General features: G+C 37.8%; 3 protein-coding genes across 3 annotated transcripts; 1 reads left to right on the top strand and 2 right to left on the bottom strand.

Moving 5' to 3' along the window:
- Positions 1 to 80: 80 nt before the first annotated feature.
- LOC106136106 (carboxypeptidase N subunit 2) lies at positions 81 to 7,913 on the bottom strand. The gene is made up of 3 exons (XM_013336555.2): positions 7,838 to 7,913; positions 3,859 to 4,272; positions 81 to 2,307 (listed from the first exon to the last, which is right to left on the bottom strand). The coding sequence occupies exons 2-3, from the start codon at positions 4,239 to 4,241 to the stop codon at positions 453 to 455; spliced, it is 2,238 nt and encodes a 745-aa protein (XP_013192009.2). The 5' UTR covers positions 4,242 to 4,272; positions 7,838 to 7,913; the 3' UTR covers positions 81 to 452.
- A 523-nt stretch (positions 7,914 to 8,436) lies between these two features.
- LOC106136072 (immunoglobulin-binding protein 1) lies at positions 8,437 to 13,704 on the top strand. Its single transcript, XM_060952103.1, has 7 exons — positions 8,437 to 8,680; positions 8,897 to 9,105; positions 9,884 to 10,004; positions 10,306 to 10,531; positions 11,142 to 11,298; positions 12,498 to 12,585; positions 13,081 to 13,704. The coding sequence occupies exons 1-7, from the start codon at positions 8,552 to 8,554 to the stop codon at positions 13,189 to 13,191; spliced, it is 1,041 nt and encodes a 346-aa protein (XP_060808086.1). The 5' UTR covers positions 8,437 to 8,551; the 3' UTR covers positions 13,192 to 13,704.
- An 8,587-nt stretch (positions 13,705 to 22,291) lies between these two features.
- LOC106129371 (uncharacterized) lies at positions 22,292 to 23,979 on the bottom strand. Its single transcript, XM_013327910.2, has 2 exons — positions 23,732 to 23,979; positions 22,292 to 23,538 (listed from the first exon to the last, which is right to left on the bottom strand). Exons 1-2 carry the CDS (start codon positions 23,862 to 23,864, stop codon positions 22,292 to 22,294), a joined length of 1,380 nt encoding a protein of 459 aa, XP_013183364.2. The 5' UTR covers positions 23,865 to 23,979.
- Positions 23,980 to 24,560: the final 581 nt, after the last annotated feature.

Here is a 24,560-nt window from a genome sequence, read left to right as displayed (position 1 = left end):
ATTATATTAATGAATGATAAAATATCTGAAAGGGAATAACTAAAATGAGAAAATCTGAGCGGAAAATTAAATAACAAATGTCAGATATTTACAGTTTATTATCACTTTTGGGGACGCTGCTGGTTCGGTGAACTTAGGTACCTATGAATACTGATAGGATTAAATTAATTACACAGTGTATTTATTTGAAAGTTACACCTTCAAATTAAGTTTAACTAAACTAATTAATTATTGTGTAAGACTAGCTAACCAAATCTAATGTAATTGTTTAAACACTAAATCCTTATAGTATTATTTTAAATACGTCACTGGGTGAAAATATAAAAAACTTTATACTTAGTAGAAACAATATATAACCATTAATTTTACAACCTCGCCTAAGCGGCCTTGGGTTTCGATTAACGATTTCACTTAAAATTCTTCATGCAACTTTAATTTGTTTTCATTTTTTGCTATCTCACTTTTCTATTTGTCTCTGTGTCCACTTCTGTTCTTTTCTGGCGTCTGAATAATCTTATCGTCATTGCGAGAGTCATAACACCTAAAGCCAAAGCTAGCATAAGCAGCACTACAGCTCCTGCAGACATGTGACCATCGTGAGCATCAAACAGATCAGCGACGAGCGCTACAGGTCGCAATATCTTCACCACTGGCTCGCAGCCCGATTCTCTCACGTATTTGGCCCAAGTTCTGTTAGCGAACGTCAATTCTCTAGGCTTCATGAATGGCCTCCTACCAGGAACTGTCTTGTTAACGGCTAGAGTCAAATTGCGCAACTGGGTTTCATTGTAATGACAAAACAGATGCTTCTTTTTCTTATTGCCCTTCACGACGATATCTTTTTCAGCACTCTTGGCACCGATTAGAACTTCTAAGTTACCTTTTATCATATTCGCCCAGTCCCACATTTCAGCAATCTTGCAATTGCAAACAAATGGATTGCCAATTAAGTTCAAAGAATGTATTTTAGGATTGTTGACGAACACTTGAGGGTCGATCGTTGTTAAATTATTATTGCTCAAATCGAGCCTCTCTAGCTGGCGTAATCGGTCCAAAAATTCCAAGCTACCGTCTACAGATTTAATTCTATTTCCTGCTAAATTCAGCTCCGTAATATTTTCTGTATTCTTGAAAGCATCTGAATTGAGGCTTGTAATGTTACAGTTACTAAGATCAAGTTTTGTTACTTGCGACAGTTGTTTAGGAAAGACTGGCCCTGCTGCTGGAATGACCAGAGGATTTCCACCAAGCCTGATTTCACGTAAATCCATATAGGTTAAATTCTTGAAGAACGCGTTCGCATTCAATGGTCTTTTCAATCCACAAAATTCGAGTTCCAACGTTGTTAATTGAGTCAAGTTTCCGAAAAGACCGGCTTCTAGTGATAAGAGATCATTCCCGGATAGAACAAGTCTTTTCATCGATGTCATTTTTGAGAAACTGTCAGGCCCTATGTAAGATAGATTACTGTATCCCATGTTAAGATATTCCAAGTGTTCCAACGGGGCTAGTAATTTAGTGAAAACATTAACAAGCGGATTGTGTGATATATCCAGCTCTTGTAGATTATCAAAAACGTTGAAATTGTCTGGAAGGTTTCGTAAACCACAATTACTTAAGAAGAGCCGTTCTAATTTTGGCAGAGGAGCTAATGCTTCTTGTAAATCTGGAGCAAACAATGGATTACCAGAAAGATAAAGACTTTTTAGCCTAGTTGCGTTGGCAAACGCTTCGCCTGCAATAGGGCCCTGTATCTTACAGTTCGATAGATCTAATAACTCTAAATTATTGACACTGTTAACTAATGTAGCTGCGACATCCAAGTCGCGTAATTCATTGTCAGCTAAAATAAGTGTGACCAGGTTAGTGCAATTAGAGAATGTATCTTCAGAAAGTGATGTTATACCCGTCTTTCTAATGTTCAAGTATTGAAGCCTGGTCAGTTTGCCAAGCAACTCCGTCCAGTCAGTATCGGTAAGTTGGTTACCCGCTAATTCAAGATTTTTCAAGTTGCTTAGCGTTGAAAAAATATTTTCATTTATAGAAGTAAGTTTACAGTCATTAAGTTTTAACGTATCTAAACTTGTTAACACATCAAAGATTCCTGCGTCCAAAGTGTTGAGTGGGTTGTTGGAGAGATCGACGGTGGTGAGCGCCGTAATGTTGTCGAAGAATTGAGTGTTGATGGTAGACAGGTTGCAAGAGCTAAGGTCGAGGAACTGCAGAGTGGGTGAGACCAGGAATGGGCCTTCGACTACGCTGATTGGGTTGTTCTGTAGCTCAACATTCAGGAGTCCTCGTGAATCTCTGAAAATTAAAGATCATGCGATAAAATATTTTTATTTACTCAGCTTGGATGATATTATTTTGTTTCTCCATTTAGTTAGGGCTAATAGGTTGATTTTAATTGCTATTTACAATGTGTCATTAGTTATATACCTTACTCTTCAATCGCATTTCTAAAGCAGAATGTTTGTCTGCTATATCGTTATGCAAAATTACGGTACTTAATGCACTATAAATAGCTGCATTTGGATCTAGAATCAAGTTGTAAAACGCTAAGCGAACGCTGTACTTCCTTATTGCGTCTAGCCTATCCCAACGTATAGCAGTCCTATGAAAATTGACATTTAGGCGCTGAATTCAATTTGCATTCGTTGTGTGACCATTATCTAATATTGGCATTACGAGTGGAGTCAATTTGCCGTGGTCCTGACGGTGGTCAACAAGTTCAAAAGTAATTGGAACAATTTTATCATCCGCTTTTGTGCCTTCGGATAAATGATGTGTTTGTTCGCAAACAATGACCGTTCTGTGGGAAAATAAGCCTAATGTGAAACGTAGTAAGAATGAATCATTTAATAATCATGGCAGGAGGTATTTGACAGGCGCCGTGATCGATTGAACATAACCATAACAAAAATGATCGTCAATTATCATTTACAACTCGTAACAATGGTGTTATTCATTTGTACTTAGTCGAATCATAAAATTATAATCATTTCAATAAGTTCTTTTTCTAATTTGTTATTCATATCCTTAGTAAGTAGGTACGTATATGACATGAGGTAAATCGCATTTAAATAAAAGTTTAATTGAATTTTAAGAAAATGCGATTTACTTTTATTAGGAAACTTTTGTTGTCATTTCACGATCTTCACGCGAACGTGACTCAGTGGCTCACAACAATAAACGCACGTCGCGAAGAATTTCATAATTCAATTTATTTGGCAAATTAATTAACGATTTCTTTGGTGCCAGACATTCTATTATTACAAAGTTTCGGTTCAATTACCACTAAGTAGTTATAATTTTATGAAGCCATAAAATTCTGGCACGGTCGTCGCAATCGATGTTTCAGTAAAAGTGACGGTCAAGTTCGAGCCAAATTACGCAGTAGACTAGTAGTATCTTTACTACTCGTCTACTGTGTAATTTGGCTTGAATATTTTTTTATATTCAAATCAACATCGCAGTTAATGGTTTCTTTTTTAAATTTGACTAACTACTTACAAACCTCAAAAAACAAAGCAGAATTTAAAATTATAACATATACATAAGAGCCTTGTAAAGTATAATTTAAAGTTTATTCATTCATCCATATAATCACGTCTATATCCCTCAAGGGTTCAACAGAGCCAGCAGTCTTGAAAGACTGAATGGCCACGTTCAGCTGTTAGGCTCAATGATAGAATTGAGATTCAAATAGTGACAGGTTGCTTGCCCATCGCCTAAAAGAAGAATGCCAAGTTTATAAACCTATCCCTTAGTCGCCTTTTACAACATCCATTTGAAAGAGATGGAATGGATGTATTATTTTTTATATTGGTGCACGGAATAAACTCAGTAACTACTTACAGGAATGCTTCGGGATCCACGTAAGTAATGTTATTCCCAGAGAGGTCCACATCGATGAGATACTCCAAACCCTTGAAGGCTTCTCTGTCGACCCTCGTGAGCCTGTTCTCGGCGATCTGCAGTCGCCTCATCTTGATATCAGGCGGGAAAGCCTTGAGCGTCGTTATATTGTTGCCGTTCAAATCCAGTATATACACGCTCATGCTCAACTCCTCGTAAGGCACCTCAGTGAGATTGCTCTCGGAGCAGTCTGTCACCCAGTTGATTCGGAAATAGTGGCAGTCGCACTCGTCGGGACATTCCAACTCGAAACTGTCCCCATTGAATCCGTAGGTGAAGGAAATTACCGCCAAGTTGATAAACAGTGTCAAAATTCGCGCCATTCTCGTTTGTATTTAGAACCCCATGATGTTTCTGTAAAAAAAATAGAAGTAGATCAATTAAGGGCATGGACCTTAAGATAAACATTCATTCATTCGTATATCCCTTATACATTATAGATTTTATGAGATTATTAGACAGAGCCAGCAGTCTTGAAAGACTGAAAGGCCACGTTTCGCTGTAAGGTTTAATGATAGAATTGAGATTCAAATAGTGCCTGGTTGATAGCCCATCGCCTAAAAGAAGATACATACTATTGTAGTATATATTTATGTAGAGATAGTCTCAGGGATTGGATGGACTGTACATACAATTCGTACGTCGTAAATACGTCTATATCCATTGCGGGGTAGACAGAGTTAACAGTGTCGATAGTAAGCATATTTAAAAAAAGATTTACAATATTTGTGATGATTAACAACTGGCTGAAGGCTCCTGGGCCAATCATTACTGTAAATAAACAGCACGATGTATCGATTACTCGACTGATTATGATCGTAAAGATAATTAAACTGTAAACATTTGCGAACACATGTGAATTCGTTCGTTGTATAAACTTGTAAGGTGTCGTTGTAAACATGCGAGATTGAGATAGAGTAGGTACTTAATTGGCATGAGGTCAATAATATTATTTTTTTATTTTAGAAGTTTGTGATACTGTGTGTTCTGTAACCAATTTTTGATTTTCTTCAAATGTAAAGCTAGAGGCCGCCCGCGACTTCGTCCGCATGGAAACCCTATCAGTCCCACGGGAACTCTGGGATAAAAAGTAGCCTATGTGTTATTCTGGGTCTTTAGCTACCCACATACCAAATTTCATCGGTTCAGTAGTTTTTGCGTGAAAGAGTAACGTCCATACTGACATACAAACTTTCGCATTTATAATATTAGTAGGATGTACTAGGAGTACCTACCTAACCATAATTAAATACCTAATACAGTATTTGATTTTTATCTCAAGTAATAATAACGACAAGGGACAAGATAGATCGAAATTTTCGATCAAGATTTTCGAAATAAGTATGTAAATAACGATTTTCGTTGTTATTTTAAAATAATGTTGCCAGCCTTTTGAGCACAGTCCCACAAATTGATACTATGTAGGGATTGTACAATTTACAAAAAAGAACATATTTTGTACTTGTATAGGTAGGTACTATGAGTTGGTAGGTATTTTAAAGAGTGCATAATGATAAAGACATAAGTGCTTTTTGTTTTTTTAACATTTCAATGGATGAACAGCGTTGGTAATTGCTTGTTTGCATTGGTGAGCGCTAGGTAAATCAATGATTTAGCTAATGAAAATGATATAACATTATCTATACTTAATGAAACGGGCTAGTCCGAGGCCATTCTCGACAATTCTCGAATTAAACAGCCATTGTGTAATCTGGACTGCTGTGACGACAATCAGTGTAATAGCCGCCATCCTGCGGTCGCCGGTGGCAGCCGTTTCCCGCCAGAATTTTCCAGAATTGTTGAGCTATTAATTTGTCATCGGGCCGTACCAATCTTACACTGATTTCATATTAAAAGCCAAAGCCTTTTCTATACAAGGTTCCACTGAAAATCAGCCTATATTGTAACCCTAATTAGTACACATGCAAATGCTGAGTGGAAACCCTCTTTAGTCGCTTAAGAATGTAATATTTGTTCTTTGGTTTTATTTTAAAAGTTACCTACAAAAAAATACGTATTTTTATCAACAGCTATGCTGTTGCGGCCGCGCGAATACGCCACATACCCGTGCAAAGGAAGCGCCACCTACACGCAAGAATTAAGCGCCACCTACAAAAGTTATTGCCATGTTTTTATTATTTTTTATGGTTTTTATGACGTCCACCGAGCACCGCTCGGTCACCCAGGTATTTGTCATCTCATAGGTACGTTAATTCGAGATTTCATTTTTTATTATTTCTGCTTAATGGTGCGGTAAGGAAATCAAGAAATAGAATCATTGCCCATTCCTTTGAATAATTATAATTTTGTAGCCAGTTCGTTATATTTATTATCGTGATTCCTCGTAACAGTTTGTTTTCTTTCTCCTGGTAAATGACTCGCGCTGTCTTCATAAGTCTGTAGATTGTTAGTGGGAAATTGTTGCGAAATCCGGAATAAATATTTCCGACGTATATTGCCTGCTCTATATGATAATGTCACTGTATTATTATCAATCAATTCATCCAGAAGCTTCTGATACGGGTATTATTATTACAGACTAGTTATTATTACAGATATTGTGATAAGAAGCTAAGCGGGGAGTTGTTCTAACGAGTTTATTAAGCGCGTTTTTCGGAAAATTAGAATTGAGGGATTAGTGCGAGTTTTACTCGCTCAAAACGAGTCAATCCAGCTAACGCGAATTTGTTTTGTCTTTTAGAGGATTGTAGATACCATTCCAAGCATTTATTTATTTCGTCTACTTACCTAAATATTTCTGGTAAAGAAATATAAATAGTACTAGAGGCCGCCCGCGACTTCGTCCGACACTAGGACCGACTATAAAGTGATCTGAAGATCGTTAATTCATATTACGTTTTTATCCCTTACGGGGTAGACAGAGTAAAAAGTTTCGAAAAAGACAATCGGTCCACGGGTTATTTTATCAAGATGGTGGATCAGTGCCATTTGTCTTGTTCTTACAAAGACTCATCGCATCAAGTTTGACCCGTGATATTTACCTCCAGTTACATAGGTACTGTGATCCACCCATGCCTTATGGATATATGGAAATTTTAATAATTGCAGAATATATATACTTAGTACTGGTGAGATGAACTGTCGGAAATAATTACGTTGTCGAGAATAACGCGGCTTGCTCATTCTTGGGTTTGAGTCACTGCTTGATTTCGATGTAAGTACCTACATGAATCCAGCCAGGAAGACTTTGTTAAACTGGGAGTTATTGTTTTATGTTAGTTCAACTTCAGTAGGTAGGTACTTTTTTTGTTCAAAAAAAGGCTTGTATGGAGCCCTGTTTAGGGGGAATCTTAAAAGTTTAACGAGAGATTAACCGTCTCTAGAAGAATAGTGGATTCGTTTAAAATGTAACGATACTCTTAAGTAAGTATGTTTTTTTGTCGCTTAATACAGACAGAGTCAATTTAAGTACCTATTAGGTTCACTCACAAAATTAAAAATCTTAATGGTTATTATTTTGATAATTGTATAATTTTACTATAATGGCATCACTTCAACTAGCCAAACAATTAACTGTAACGATTTTGTCCTAGTAAACCCAGGGGACAAGTGACACTATCGAAATCTCATGAACTTAATAGGTTTACCTATTAGTAAGTTTCATAAAGGAAAAAAGTTCCAAACACTTACAGGTAAAGAGTATTCAGTATAAAAAGAGCGCATACATCAACATTTAGGTAATAGACTCATGAGCATAACAAGGTAAAATAGCCAAACTGTGTAAAGTTTCGCATAATCAAAACATAACGACTTCCCAAATTGTTGAAACTCTGAATAACTGCATAATAAATGTCAACATCGCAATTTCAATGGACAAAAACAAAGATCTTCATGTGATACGGCACGAAGGCCGCCCACGTTACGGGCCGGTGCTTACGAAGTAAATCAATGTACTTACACGAGACTTGGTTGTACGTGCTGCCCTGGCGAACTCTCTTGCTCCACTGGGGGCATCGGAGGTCGGAGGCTGACGTGCGTAGGGCCGCGTCATGTGAGGAGTATCGACTCGATAGCTTTTTTGATGACATGTTTTTAGCCTAGCCTTCTTTACTTACATCATTTGCATGGTCTGATGTCTGATGGATATGAAACAGACACCAATGTAATAGGTAGGTAGTTTGGGGTGTTTAGCCGAGTGATGAGGAAGTGGAACCACTGCGTCTTTCTTTAGCTTTTAAACCATTCGTGGACTGTCCTACTAATAACATGAATGTGAAAGTTTGTATGTATGTGTGGATGTTTGTTACTGAAGACCCAGAATAACATATAGACTACTTTTTATCCTGAAGTTCCCACGCAATTGATTCCTTATAGAAAATAGATACATTTATCGCGGGCGGCCTCTTGTGCCTTGTGTAATATAAGTGCTTATATATCTTTCATGATTAGTATATTATATAGTTATAGTTAGTTACACTGATAATTGCCTTTGTTTGCCTTGGCTTTTACATTACATAATTTTATTTAAAGTCATTGTCAAAATGTCATCCAATCAGTCAGTGTCAGATGAGAGTGTCAGTCTATAATAAAACGAAAACAGAGTTGTTTTGCTGGTTATTCTATCTATTTCTAGCAATTCTAGCGAGTTCTTGCGAGTAGTTTTACAAAAAATATGTCTCAAAACGAAGCGGGTCAATCTACAGACGATCGAGAACCTTTAAAACAAATTTTCGACGATGCTATGAAATTGTTTGACACCATTGAAAATGGAAAAGAAGCCACTAACAGCGACCCGGTTCAGGTACACACGGCTCAGGAGATACTTGGACCACCTCGCGTAAACTTATCAAGGCGAGGTGGCACAGATATGTTCTGAGCCAAGCGTAGGCAATACCAAGTTTTGCTTATTATGACGTTCGTTTATTTTGGTACGGTTATGGTTACGGTTTTGTTTTTTCTCCAATCATGATTAAAACAACCTTAACACAGGCCAAGTTTTTGATTATTGCCATTACAGACCAGTATAAAAGCAGCGATATCGAAGTTCGAGAAGGCTACAAACATGGTGTCCATGTTGGGGCTGTTCAGCAAGAACGAGAGCCTGGAAGAGCTGCCCACTGAGACACTGCAGTACCTCTTGCTACCTGCTTTGCTGGGGACGCTCACTTTGAAGCTGTGCAGCCAGCATCGGAAGGAAATTATTGATGTTGCTGAAATTTATTTTAGGTATGTACTCCAGTTAGAAAGTATATACCAAAGTTTGCTTGTAAACTCTTTATTGCACAAAAAAAGAAATAAAACAAATCACAAAACAGTGCCGTGTGGTTCCCGGCACTATTACAAAAAAGAATAGGACCACTCCATCTCTTTCCCATGGATGTCGTAAAAGGCGACTAAGGGATAGGCTTATAAACTTAGGATTCCTCTTTTAGGCGATGGGCTAGCAACCTGTCACTATTTGAATCTCGGTTCTATCATTAAGCCAAATAGCTGAACGTGGCCATTCAGTCTTTTCAAGACTGTTGGCTCTGTCTACCCCGCAAGGGATATAGACGTGATCATATGTATGTATGTATGTATGCACAAAACAGTCATTGGATTAAGAAGAATATGTACAATGGTGGACTTATCCCAATCGGCATTTCGGGGAAAATTAATAATCAAAGAAAAATGATCAATCAATTTTAATTTTTTTCAAAACTATAAGTAAAAGATAAGATAATCTGTTATATAATACCCAAAGTATGATTTATGTCCAGCTTTAGATTTTGTATCTCTGTTTGGAAATAGCTATTGAATCCGTAAGTGTTTTTAGAGATCTTATTTATCCTTTCAAACCCAATACTGTGGCGACATCTATACACCAAAAATATAAATGTGCAATTGAAATTTCTTGACAAAAGAGTTTTATTTATTTTTTATTGAAATATTTATGTTCCAATACAAACAAAAAACCAGAGAACTTATACTAAAGGTGTCGATCATCTTTAAAATTTGATTTCAGAGACTTCCTCCAGAGGTGCAAGGACTATGGCGTGACAGATGTTGAGGTGCCCCAACCCAGCGCTAACGGTGAAGGCACCATCAGCAGAGTGCAGAGCGAACAGGCCAAAATAGCAACTATGGTATATAAATAACTACTTTTCACAATTTTTATTAAATTTGATGTTCCTAAGAACATACAGTAAAGCATATGAAGCATAAAATCTTTATTTGTTCTTCACAGTCTTACAACAAAATGAAATAAAGGCATGGTACAACCATTTGTTACATATTTTATGATTGTGAGAGACAGGCAACAAGAAAGTCCCTCACTTGGAGTAAACTAACATTAAGCATTATTTACTTAATATATCTTTTAAGTTCCAATAACCAAATGAAGTCACCAGAACAGTATTTTTAATAGAAACTATTTTAACGTTACAGGTTATGACAAGGGAAGCTAAAATCAAAAGGTACAAAGAGCAGAAGGAGTTGAAAGATAAACTGAGCACGCTCTCCAAAGCGATGACGTCATACAACGTAGATGACGAGACCAAACGACAATACTTCACCACACTATTGCTGAACTATGTGAACGAGGCTCTTGATGAACTGGCCAGCATCGAGCAGGAGAGGCCGATATTGGAGTATATGGAGAAACATGCTGGAGGTAACATTATACTAAAAATATTAACCTAGAATGAATGTATCTTTGTTTAACCTGACAGTTCATGTGTTTAGTTGAAAGGCTGCAGAACCTTGCGTGTATTGTTTCCCAATTACTTTGACTTTTTTTTGTTATTGTAGGGGAAATCCCTTTTATGAAAGATCCCCTGGGAGACTGTGGGACTCCCAGGACAGTGTTGGACTCCCGGCACCCACTATGCCGCCATATACATGCTAAAACCCCTCTGTGCGCCCTTTTTGCCATTTTGAAGGCATCACGAGGTCGCCGGCGTCACCACGATGCCCTCTGGCCGCCTATGCTGCCGGCTAAACTTCAGCAACAAAATATCTTATACATACATATAATCACGTCCATATCCCTTGCGGGGTAGACAGAGCCAACAGTCTTAAAAAGACTGATAGGCCACGTTAAGCTGTTTGGCTTAATGATAGAATTGAGATTCAAATAGTTACAGGTTTAAGCCTATCCCTTAGTCGCCTTTTACGACATCCATGGGAAAGAGATGGAGTGGTCCTGTTGCACATTTGAACGTGTTTACAAGATACATTTGTACTTTTGTAGTCTTTAATTTTTTTTTTTCTCTTGCTTTTAGAACCTAAACCGCACACAGACAGGCCCCGGCCGCCCCCACTGAAGCCGGTCATCATCACCAAGGACGCCGTTCAGAAGGCGGTGTTCGGGCTCGGCTACCCGTCCATACCCGCCATGACAGTAGAGGAGTTCTACGATCAGAGGGTCAGGGAGGGAATGTGAGTATGGAAAACATACATACATACATATAGTCACGTCTATATCACTTACCTGGCCACATTCAGCTGCTCGGCTTAATGATGGAATTCAGATCCAAATAGTGACAGGTTGCTAGCCTATCGCCTAAAAAAAGGATCGCAATTTTATAAGCCTATCCCTTAGTCGCCTTGTACGACATCCATGGGAAAGAGATGGAGTGGTCCTATTCTTTTTGTATTGGTGCCGGGAACCACACGGCACGAGTATGGAAAATAATAAAATATTTTGCTTTTGCTAAAGAAAAGATGATGCACGCTCAAAATAGACTGTCATTTATTTTTCTTATTTTAAATTACAAAATGTTTGTCCTTTACAAAGGAGTTCGGAACACTCTAAGGAGTTCGTAACAGTGAGTTTGTTGTTTCATGAAACCAGGACATTGAAATGTGCCGTGTGGTTCCTGGCACCACTAAAAAAAAGAATAGGACCACTCCATCTGTTTCCTATGGATGTCGTAAAAGGTGACTATGCGATAGGCTTATAAACTTGTGATTTTTTTAGGCGATGGGCTAGCAACCTGTCACTATTTCAATCTCAATTCTATCATTAAGCCAAATAGCTGAACGTGGCCTATCAGTTTTTTCAAGACTGTCGGACCATTCTACTCTGCATAGTATATAGACATGATTGTATGTATGCTGAACAGTTTTATTATTTCAAGATTCATGCAATGTACGTAGGATGAGAAAAGACAGCACACTTTATTTTTTCTTTGCTACCAAACCAGCAAGTTAGTTTGTTTGTGAATTCTTTATTTCACATAAATAGAGATATAACTAAATATAAAACAGTCATTGGATTGACAAGAATATGTACTATAGCGGACTTAAATTAGCGTATTGTTCTATAGCAATAAATTCGTTGAGTTGTGACCTTTTTGTATTGCTGCAACTCACACCCTAATTAATTTGTATTCCATATTATGAAATTGTAAATTGTTTATAGCAAATCAAATAAATGAGTTATCTATCTATATATCTACTTATCCCAATTGGGATTTCTTCTAGTCAATCAAAATAAAAAGGAAAATCCAGAATCAAAGAGGCAGCGCACATTAAAAACAAGAATAGGAAGTCTTACAATAATCAATTAGTGTTAGATAAGGATTCTAAATTTTAATAAATTCTTGTAAAAAAATTAGTCCTTATTTTTTTTATAGATTTCCCGGCGGCAACAGCTCCAACATCCCGCACACCACTCTACAGAACGCTGAGACCGACGGGGACGAAGCTGACAAAATACAGAAGGTATGGTGTCATTGTGATTTTTATAAAAATTCGTAAAAAATAAATAAAAAAAACGTGCAAAACCGGGACTGGTCACTAGTAGCGAGCCGACCCAGCTTTGCACGGGAGCATTTATACTTTCATAGAGACCTTCCTATTGAATCACTCTATCAATAATAAAAAAATCTGATTAAAATTTCCGTTGTGTAGTTTTAAAGACCTAAGGCTAAATACATACATACAAAGGGCGGGAAGCGACTTTGTTTTATACTATTTAGTAATAATTCTGGTATTTATGTTTGCTCCTTTATTGAGGTGGGGAGGACCCTGGGTCTGTCTATGACCACGTACATACCAAACGAAGAAAGATAAAAAAAGCGTCTGTTATGTACCGCATTAAAAGTTACTCTACATGGAACTCTATGGCGCTGTAATAGAAGCCAATTTGAGTAATTCGATGTGTTGTTGACTGTACTATGTTTTTATTTGTTAATTAAATGTTTTTCCTAACACCAGGAGCAACTGGAAGAGGAGGATGATCCAGAAGAGTTGGCGCGCAAACGCAATATGGACGAATACAAGGACGACCATCGTCGAGGCTGGGGCAACAGATATAATAGGAGTTAATGTAGGCAATATGTGCCGGCGTAACATTGCCTTTCTTTTGTGACAGGCGCATGTTTATTGTAAAGACATTTTGGTGCGAACGCCATTTTGTATGTGCTGTAATATTTTTCCGAAATTTTTGTTTTATCGGATATTAATGTTTAAAATGTGGATATATCTGTATTTGTATCAAGTGGAACACAGAGAACAATAAACAAGTGAGAATATTAAAATGCACACAAAACAATGTACAGTTAATACTAACAACTTCGATCATTAAATACTTGGTGAGTTAAGTGCCTACCTCTTGTTTTGGAAATCGTAAATTTATGAGAGCAATATCTATTGCAAGATTGCTTTTATTTTATTTTACTTATTGAAAGGGCATTTTCATAGGGGAAATTGTCACTTTCCGTCTTTTCAAGAATCTTTGACTTGATGATAGAATTGAGATCAGATCAGAAGACATCTTAATGTACGTTGTACATAATTCATGTAACTGGATTCTATTAAATACATATTGTTTGTATACTCGTGATATGTATGAAGTCATATTTAATTAAATAAATACATATTTAAATGTATACATAATGTATGTGCATTTTATTTACTTTTTCGCTTCCGTAGGAAAAGAAGATTCTGTGTTATAAGGAACAACCAGCCAGGCCGGCCCTATACTTTTTTTAAAGAAAATAAATAGTTAGCCAAGATATAAGGTTAGCCAAAGCTAGGTATAATAGGAAACTATTGCGTTACTAGTGTCTTAGTGTAGAAAAACCCTATCCCACCAAGTCGTAGGAAGATGTCCTGTAATTCCCACGGGAAATAGAAAAGACAGTATTAAATCAACTGCGATGATGCGTGTAATATAGAGTATTATAAAAGTTCTCTAATATTATTGCTGTTCTCACCCGCAGCTATCTATCTATCTAAGTATATATCTATGCTTCGGAGCCTGGGATCTACTTTCCGACTTTTTGTCCGGTATGCAAGTCTTCAAGACTATTTTTGGATCTCAACTATTTACATTAGCTTATTTCGTATGTAATGTATGGTGTATTGATCAATGCACGCCACAGATGCGCCTGCGCACCTGCCGCGCTTTCACTGCCGCCGGCCGACGAAATCGAAAGTGCGTGATAACGTATTGTGAGGCTGTGATTATGGGTTTTGAGCCGGCTATGGACAGCAAATGAGATTGATTGTCACTTCCTGATTGATTTATTTTAATACGCGAGTGAAATGTTTCGGACATGGAGGTAACAACATAAACAGGCGTATGGATAACACAAAATTACTCATGTATCCGGTAATTGATTCGCCACTAAGACCACGGGTCACCTTCATCTTCTTATCGTTCTCGATTGAAGCTCGGATCCATCTATAACCAAGATTTAGGCGGGTAAAAAAGGTAATTACGTTGTGACTTCCGACATCATTATCATGAATGGAGTGATCCCGTTCTGAAGTGCTAGTAAACCGTGATTGTTTCTAGTTAGTCACTCCAATATCGTGGTCACAGAAAAACCCTGGGAGGTGTTCTAAGTCTTAAGAAATTAGAATGTAGAAAGTATACATTATACCTTTATTGCTATCACGAATATAAGAGTTCAATCAAATAGCTGACCATGTATGGCGTAAAGGGAGCAAGCTGTCCTAGCGAAGCGCCTTCCGTGACGTCTGGTTATGGGCTGCGCGCGCGCCGCCGGAAGCCCTTAGAGCCGCCTTTTCCGTTCATTCATGGACTTGGGTACAAGGATTTAGGATACAATGGATGTGGCGTTTTGTAGGTTCCAAAATATCATCTGCTTAAAATTTATTGTTTAAAATAAGAATTGTTCCTTCGTCCTCTTTAAATGGGAAGAAATTAGATAAATGAAAAACCAAAATTAAAATGAACTTTATATATTTAATGGTATCGCTTGGTTCTCTACCGCATTTAGGAATACCTACTATATACAAATGTTTCAATAAGGGTCAGTTAACATTCAACACCGATGTAAGACGCGACACAACATGATAATGATAAAAAGCATCGCATCGGATGTTTTTTTTTACCTTAAGATTACGTGTAATAGAAGTCTTTACCTGATGTTAGTATGTATTTGTATTAAATAAAGTTTAATTTTGTGTCGTTCTATCTCTATTAAAATGTCGCGTTGCCTTAACCTTTAATGTACTACATCAAAGACAGAACTACATTAAGTGTAGGGTACACTGCACCACAAGATGAATGAATGAATGAATGGATGAACACTAACGGACTCTCGCGCCAGCGCTAATCGCACTCTCATTTGCATATCTAGTTCCGAAGTGGCTGAAATGTTATCTATGTGATGTGAGGAAATGTATAGATACTGTGTGCTAATGTGCTTCTACTTCCTAGTAGTATGTTTAACAACCTTGTTGATAATGTTTCTTTTGTTACTTGATTTTAAAATTAAATGTAAGCTAAAAAATAATATTCCTACCTACCAATGAACCATCTTTAACATGTCTGCTGTTGACTACGAGCTAGGAGTGTGTTAGTTAGGTTAGATTTTCTTTGATAAGATTGACAGTTTGCGTGTGACGTAAGTGATGTCGCCAAAACATCATGCTGTGCTTATCTCAATATAATACATACATACATACATACATAAAATCACGCCTCTTTCCCGGAGGGGTAGGCAGAGACTACCTCTTTCCACTTGCCACGATCTCTGCATACTTCTTTCGCTTCGTCCACATTCATAACTCTCTTCATACAAGCTCGGCGGTTTCGGGTACTTTTGACCTGACCCTTTACCAGGACGTCCTTAATTTGATCAAGATACGTTCGTCTAGGTCTTCCGGAGTCTTGTTTGGACATCGGACGAACACGGTCGTGTCCAGCACAATAGACTGCCACATCTGTTGGCCACTTGCAGTGCCGGTTGCAATTAGGCTACTTTGGCGGGAAATTACAAACCTTATAATATTATATAAAGGTTTGCATAAACTGTATTGTGTTGTGTGAAGTGTTGTGTTGTGATGTGTGAGATTAGCTGATTATACGTGCGTTCGTGTGGCAGAAAACCCGGTGAGATCTTTCCTTTTTCCATTGGCTTTCGTCGTACAAAGCAGCCAAAAACAAGCGTCAGATGATAACAATATCTAAAATTCATCTATAGCTGCATAAAGCCAAAAATAATATCACCACTTGATATCGCTTAAGTAATTCTATTCAAGGACGTACCTATAAGATATATTTTATCTATACGTAAGTATATGCTTCTATTTTCTATCTTGAAGACACTTAACGGGTATATTTATTACTAAGACTAACTAGGTTGTTTAAAAACAATTCTGTATGCCCAATCCCCTGATACCGTTACCACGTGGGCTTCATGAACCTAAAATCTTCATATTAAAAATCATAACTAAATCCAAACAATACTAAAATACAAGGCCGCTTGGGCAGTTGGTCAAATAGAAAGTTCCCCTATCCCATTCCAGCTACCTGCTCCACAATGCCAAGGGACGAAAAATCACATCTGGCAAAAACAATAGAAGCTGGGATCATTACAAAAAATCGGTTCTTAGACCGTTTACTAAATTGCGTTTTGTTTTTCAGATTGCACAAGATTAATTATACTAATGCATTTATATTTCCAGACAACTTTCCTTCCACAGATCTTACGAACCCTTAAAGAACACATTATATAAAATAAAACCAACAACACACACACATCATCATCACCGATTATAAAATAATAAAATTAATCTGGACCATCTGCTGCATGGAACCTTTATATAAATTCAAAACCAACGGTCGCCCCGTAGCGGATGGAAACATGACATACCTACCATACATAGTATATAATATTGAATATGATGATAAAACAAATGAAATAGAGACCAAATATTAAGAAAAACAAAAAAAGATAAAGGCGTATCAGAATGGTTAGGTATAATCCTAGCAAGACGCGACAGAAAACACAAAAAGGCAGATCGCGTCAATCTACGCAGCAAGCAAATGTAGTGCGAGCTGAAGAAAATCAACACATCAAAATCAATGCTGGAATCTGGAGGAAATACGACATGAATCAAAATTGAGTGCTGAAAAAAAAATTTAGGACAAATGGAGTATTGAAATCAGTACTAAGAACTGGAGAAGTTAGATTGGAATCAACGCCATGATCTATGATCTGGAGGAAATACTGAAAACCGATGTATATGAACGAATGCTGCGAACTCCAGAAAACAAGACTATTATTAAATCAATGCCTCGAATTTAAGAAAACACGACGTATTGGAATCAAGGCTGTGAATTCGAGAAATCATCATGTATTTTTATAAATGCCACGAACTGATAGAGGTATTGGAGTCAATGCTGCGAACCTGAGGGTACACAACGTATTGGTATCAAGACTACGAATTCGAGAAAAATGATGTATTGGAACTAATGCTGAAAACTGATAGAGGTCATATTGGAATCAATGCTGCGAACCTGAGGACACACAACGTATTGGTATCAGGACTACGAATTCGAGAAAAATGATGCATTGGAACTAATGCTGTAAACTGATAGAGGTCATATTGGGATCAATGCTGCGAACCTGAGGACATACAACGTATTGGTATCAGGACTACGAATTCGAGAAAAATGATGTATTGGAACTAATGCTGTAAACTGATAGAGGTCATATTGGGATCAATGCTGCGAACCTGAGGACATACAACGTATTGGTATCAGGACTACGAATTCGAGAAAAATGATGTATTGGAACTAATGCTGTAAACTGATAAGAGGTCATATTGGAATCAATGCTGCGAACATGAGGAAATACAACGAATTGGTATCAAGACTACGAATTCGAGAAAAATGATGTACTGGAACGTATGTTGTAAACTGATAGAAGTCATATTGGAATCAACGCTGCTAACGTGAGGAAACATGATGTATTAGAATTAATGCTGCGAACTGATGGAGGTCATATTGGAATCAATGCTGCGAACCTGAGGACATACAACGAATTGGTATCAAGACTACGAATTCGAGAAAAATGATGTACTGGAACGTATGTTGTAAACTGATGGAAGTCATATTGGAATCAACGCTGCTAACGTGAGGAAACATGATGTATTAGAATTAATGCTGCGAACTGATGGAGGTCATATTGGAATCAATGCTGCGAACCTGAGGACATACAACGAATTGGTATCAAGACTACGAATTCGAGAAAAATGATGTACTGGAACGTATGTTGTAAACTGATAGAAGTCATATTGGAATCAACGCTGCGAACGTGAGGAAACATGATGTATTAGAATTAATGCTGCAAACTGATGGAGGTCATATTGGAATCAATGCTGCGAACCTGAGGACACATGACTTATTGGAATTAATGCTGCGAACTGATAGAGGTCATATTGGAATCAATGCTGCGAACCTGAGAAAACGCAACGTAGGTATGGAAATCAAAAGATTAAATCCGAGGAAACACGATATATTGGAATCAATGCAGCGAACTGATGGAAATTATATTGGTAGCAATGCTGCAAATCAGAGGAATCATGACGTATTGGAATCAAGACTGCGAATTCGAGAAAACATTTTGTATTGGAATTAATGCTGCGAACTAATAGAGGTCATTTTGTAATTAATACTGCAAACCTGAGGACACACAATAAATTGGAATCAAGAGCATGAATTCGAGAAAACATGATGTACTAGAGTTAATACTGCGAACTGATAGATATCATATTGGAACCTGAGGAAACACGGGCATTGGAGGCGAAAATGAGATCTGGAAAACTACGGTAAGAGAATATACAGACGGCATTGAAACTAGGGCGGTGAACTAGAGGAAATAACATCGGAATCAATGCTACTAATTGGAAAAACATGACGCATAGGCTCCAATGCTGCAACTGGAAGTGCACATACAAGAGACGCGACACATTAGAAACAACACTACAAGCTGAATCAACACCTCAAACTGGAAGAACTCATATTGGACACAACGCGGCCAACTTGAGAGAAAGCCACAGGCAAATTTGGATGACAAGAATAAAGGCTTGAAGGTGGCGCAAGAAATGACTTGGAGAGTGCAGATCTGAAACAGCCGACCGAACCGAACCACAAAAACTATCAAAACGGGGATAATATTCCTACATAATTTATTAAGAAGGCCTCATGAAATCCTGCACTACATATTCTTCAGAATGGGCAGACATCGCGACAAATAACAAATTCATTACAGCAGCATTCCTACGAAATAAATGAAACTGACAACGAACCATTAAAAGAAGAATTAGAAAATAAGAAAGAAGGATAGACGCAACACATCAACGCTCTCCTCCGTCGCAATACCCGTCTTCCTCATTTCCTATATTGGCTATAGGCTGTATAGTCGGTCGATTGTGGTCGACTGGTTGCGGTTGGTCGGCCTTCCTCTCCCATCCCTGAGCGTGTCACTCCCTATAAAATCTGTGCCCCCTGGTGTATCCAGCTAGACTGGGTCAGGCTTTGCTTGGCTGGGGTGGTACCAATGTTCATGTTCATGTTCATGTTGATACGTTCGTCTAGGTCTTCCCACTCCGACCTTTCCCTCCACACTCTCCTTGTATATCTGCTTAGTCAACCTGCTTTCATTCATCCTCTCCACATGACCGAACCATCTTAACATACCCTTTTCTATTCCTGTAACTACATCTTCTTTCACATCACAACATTCCCTTATCACGCTGTTCCTTATCCTGTCACTCAATTTCACACCCATCATACTCCTTAACGCTCTCATTTCCACTGCATTTATTCTGCTTTCATGCTTCTTTTGCCATACCCAACTTTCACTCCCATACATTAATGTCGGGACCAACACGCCCCTGTGCACAGCCAGTCGAGCCTTTTTGGATAGTTTCTGACTGCTCATAAAGGCATGCAAAGCTCCATTCACCATGTTCCCCGCGTTCACTCTCCTTTCAATATCACTATCATACTTGCCATCTGATGTAAACTTTGATCCTAGATATACAAACTCTTTCACTTGCTCCACTTTTTCTCCTCCAATCAAAATATTACATGCTGTCATTTCTTTCTTAATTTCAAAAACCAGTGTTTTAGTTTTACTTACGTTCACTTTCATTCCTTTCTCTTTTAAAGCTTCATGCATACAGTTTACCATCTCCTGTAACTCCTCCGCTGATGACGCCAGTATAACCTGATCGTCGCCATAGAGCAGACATTTGACGAGTAACTCATTCATCCTTAATCCACTTTTAGACTCTTGCAAATCTGTCAAACAGCTATCCATAAATAGGTTGAACAGCCACGGTGACGCAACACATCCTTGCCTAACGCCTTTCTCAATCTTAAACCACTCAGTGTGCGCTCCGTTTATCCTGACACAAGCACTCGAATCCTCATATAAGGATTTCAGTGCTCGTATTAAGAGACTGCTCACCCCATGCATAGAAAGTGCTGACCACAATTCATTCCTCTCAACTCTGTCATAGGCCTTTTCCAGATCTACGAATGTGCAATAGACTTTTTGACTCTTGGCCAAAAACTTTTCGGCTATGCACCGCAAGGAAAAGACCTGATCAGTACATCCCATTCCCTTTCGAAATCCCGCTTGAGCATCCCATATTTTGTCATCAGTTTCATTCCTGACTCTATTAATCAATACCTTAGCATACAATTTGCCGACGACGCTAAGCAGGCTTATACCACGATAATTTTTGCAGTCCAGCTGTGACCCTTTTCCTTTGTAAAGTGGCACGATAACAGCCTTACACCAATCTTTTGGTACTCGGCCGCTTCTCCAACACAAATTGAAAAGGCAGTACAACTGTCTAGCTACGACGCCTTTTCCTGCTTTAAGCATCTCGACCGACACTCTATCACACCCAGCAGCCTTTCCCGCTTTCATACTCTTAAGTGCTTCCACAATTTCGAACATTTCAATTTCGCCTTCCATCTCATTCTCTTTTTCTTCGCTATAGCAGAAATCTTTCTTATTTCCTTCCTTTTTTTCAAATAAACTTTCAAAATAGTCCTTCCATATCTTTAGTACACATTCTTCTCCTTTCACAACGCTACCATCCTGGCATCTGATCCTAGTCAGCTCTCTGGTTATAGTATTTCCTCGGGCTGACCTTACGGATTTCCAGAATACTTTCAGATTTGACTGAAAGTCTCAATATAATGCTGTAATTAATCTAAATTCTCATCAAGTCAAACAGCTGAACGTAGCCTTTCAGTCTTCTCAAGACTGTTGGTTCTGTCCCCTGCAAGGGATATAGACGTGATCATATGTTTGTATGTATGCTGTGATACTTTCCCCGTTCCGTGGCAAATAAGTAATTTTTTTTTAATTCAAATGCAAAATTCAATTTTTTTATTCATTCTTATAGGATACTTCATATCGCTTAATAATTGTCAAATCTTTTGGTTTCACAACATTGGTTGACGTCAAATAAATTACTTAAAACTAAGTTTACTGCCGCTTCCTTGCCTTTTGCAGAAATAGCGGTAACAAACTGCACTGCAGCATTTTCTTCAACAACGTCAACTTCACAACTATCCAAACTTAGAATAGAAATGTGGACGAGAGAATACATTGTTCAGATTAATTTATTTATATGATATTTTAATAATAAATTAAAAAAATATATATACGAATTATGTAGAGTGTACTGAATTTTGATGTAGGTTCAAATCAAACTACAATTCATTACGAGCTTCCTGTGCCAAGGTCAAGCCAGAAGTTTATCAATCGGATCAGAATTTTTAAGTTTATATTCATTTACAAACGTCTTTGCACTTTTTAATGTTGGCATGTTGCGTTCAGACAGTAAACAGTACAGTCCGTTCATCATAAGTTGTCCCCTGACTTCTGAATTGGCAGCATTGTCTACGGTGTTGCCGACAGTATATGTACCATTTACCCCCATTGTCTAAACATGTATTTACCCACTACAAATTAATATCGTTTTACTTGCATAATTTTAAATAAGACTTACCATCACGTCTATTTATCCGCAAAGAGGTAGGTAGAGGTGAGAAATCTCACTCACTCTTTAAATAACACACATTTATAAAACTAAGGAGGTCGTAAATGAAGACAGTTCTTAATTTAAATTATTTATTATTTTAATTTATTCTGACAGAGTAATTATGGTCTAAAGGGACGATTCCAGACAAATCACTATCACTTGTACTAACATCATCATCTGACGCATCCGAATCTGTGCTGCTATCGTTTCCTACTTCAATTATGAAACTATCAGTAACATTGTCCATACAACCATCACGTTCATAAAATTTATCTTCTATATTTTTGACGTGTTGACACTGTTTTTGCCAATCATGGGGGGTTATAGATAAAAAAGCTTCTTCAGTTAGTTTCACAATATTCCCAGCTTCTTGTCTGACATTATTAGAAGCTACTCGTCTCTTTAAAAGGCTCCACATAAGCTCTATAGCATTTAAGTCACAGTGGTAAGGGGGCAACCTTACCACTTGATGGCCGTGACTTATAAATAATTGGTCAGCCTCATAAATTGGTGCTTCTTTGTGCTCTTTTATAATTTGATAGAGTTCTGCTTTCAACATTGTTGGTAAATATGACAATCCCTTATTTGTAATCCAATTTTGCATTTGCAGTTTTGACGAACTCATAGTAGGTGCTCTATTCACTTGTACGGTGTGATAGGGAGCATTATCCATGACGACTAAGGAGTTTGGAGGCAAATTGGGTACAAGTTTCTCTGAAAGCCACTTCATGAAATTAGTCCTGTTCATATCGTCATGGTAATCCCCGGATTTACTCTGTGATTTAAAAATCAATTGAGCATTAGGAATAAATCCTATTTCTCCACCTGCATTAACAATAATCCATCGCGTTCCAGCAGAATCATTTGTTAGTACTCCGTCCTCGCCATCTTTTTGCCAACATTTTTTCACTGCATATGATGCATGAATGTATGTTTCGTCTAAGAAAACTATTGGCCGTCCGTCTATACGATTTTTCCTCATGGTATCGATATATTTTCGTCTCCATGCAACTATGTCGTGTCTTTCCATTAAAATTTTCCGTTTCGAACCACATTTTTTGTACTGAAATCCAAGCTGTTTTAAAATTTTCCACAAAGTCGTTCGGCCCCCAACAAAATTGATGTCATTCTTTAATTCTACAAGTAATTTATTTAAGGTAGGAACAACTTTTCTTACAGTATACATTTCATGAACTTTATTTCTTATAGCGCATAAATCGAAATCATCAAGTTCCACTGTTTTACGTTTCAGACGATGTTTTCCAGGAGACTTCAGTTTTTGTGAGGTAGAGGCAGCAATTTCACCTTCTTTAGTAATTCTACTTACGGTTTTCTCCGACATTCCTGAAATAGACACATAACATTTGTATTCTTTTATAAAATTTAGTTTTTATTTAAACAGAAATAAGGAGAATATCATAACGAGATAAATTAAATTCGTTGAGATATGTACTTTTTAAATTATTTTAGTCTATAAATTATTATTACCCATAATAGAGGCATTGGTGTCTAGAGCTGGTATCCCTGTTTTACTAACCTGTCATGGCGGCGACTCGAGATCGCACTTGATTGAGTGGAATTAACGGGGCTTGGTTTGCCTTTTCTCTCTCACAAAAGGCACGCACCTTCAACACAATCTCTCTTGCACTGCTTTTAAATGACTTCGGCATGATTAAGTCGATAATTATCAAATAATAACACAAAAACGTGGCGAACACTTCACAATACGACAAACTGACAACAACAGATTGACAAGCAATAGTGCCAACATGAGGGGAGGAAACTCAGGGGACAACTTATGGTGAACGGTCTGTAAGTAATAACTGACACCAATAAAACCCGCCCTGAGGAGTGGAATGCACCGGTTGCAATCAGTGCAAACTAGATGCAATTACTATGCAGATCCGTTAGTTTAGTTGCGAGCGAGGATTAGCATTACAAGTGGTCTATGTGGGCCAGTGGAGACACCTTGTGTTTAGTGCGAAAGTGCTTGATGTATGCACGGTTAAGGAAGGCGCATGTCCTGGAATGATACCGGAGTAGGTATTACATACATATAATCACGTCTATATCCCTTGCGGGGTAGACAGAGCCTACAGTCTTATAAAGACTGATAGGCCATGTTCAGCTATTTGGCTTTAAGATAGGATTGAGATTCAAATAGTGACAGGTTGCTAGCTCATCGCCTAAAAGAAGAATCCCAAGTTTATAAGCCTACCCCTTAGTCGCCTTTTACGACATCCATGGGAAAGAGGTGGAGTGGTCCTATTCTTTTTTTGTATTGGTGCCGGGAACCAAACTGCGCACGGTTTCATATGTAGAAGGACCATTATTCGACATGGATGATATGATCTTCAGGTAATGAT

Source organism: Amyelois transitella, chromosome 3 (assembly GCF_032362555.1).
Source record: "Amyelois transitella isolate CPQ chromosome 3, ilAmyTran1.1, whole genome shotgun sequence".
In the NCBI taxonomy this organism is placed as follows: domain Eukaryota; kingdom Metazoa; phylum Arthropoda; class Insecta; order Lepidoptera; family Pyralidae; genus Amyelois; species Amyelois transitella.
The sequence above is the reverse complement of the archived record's forward strand: the minus strand, read 5'-3'. Positions and strand labels throughout refer to the sequence as shown.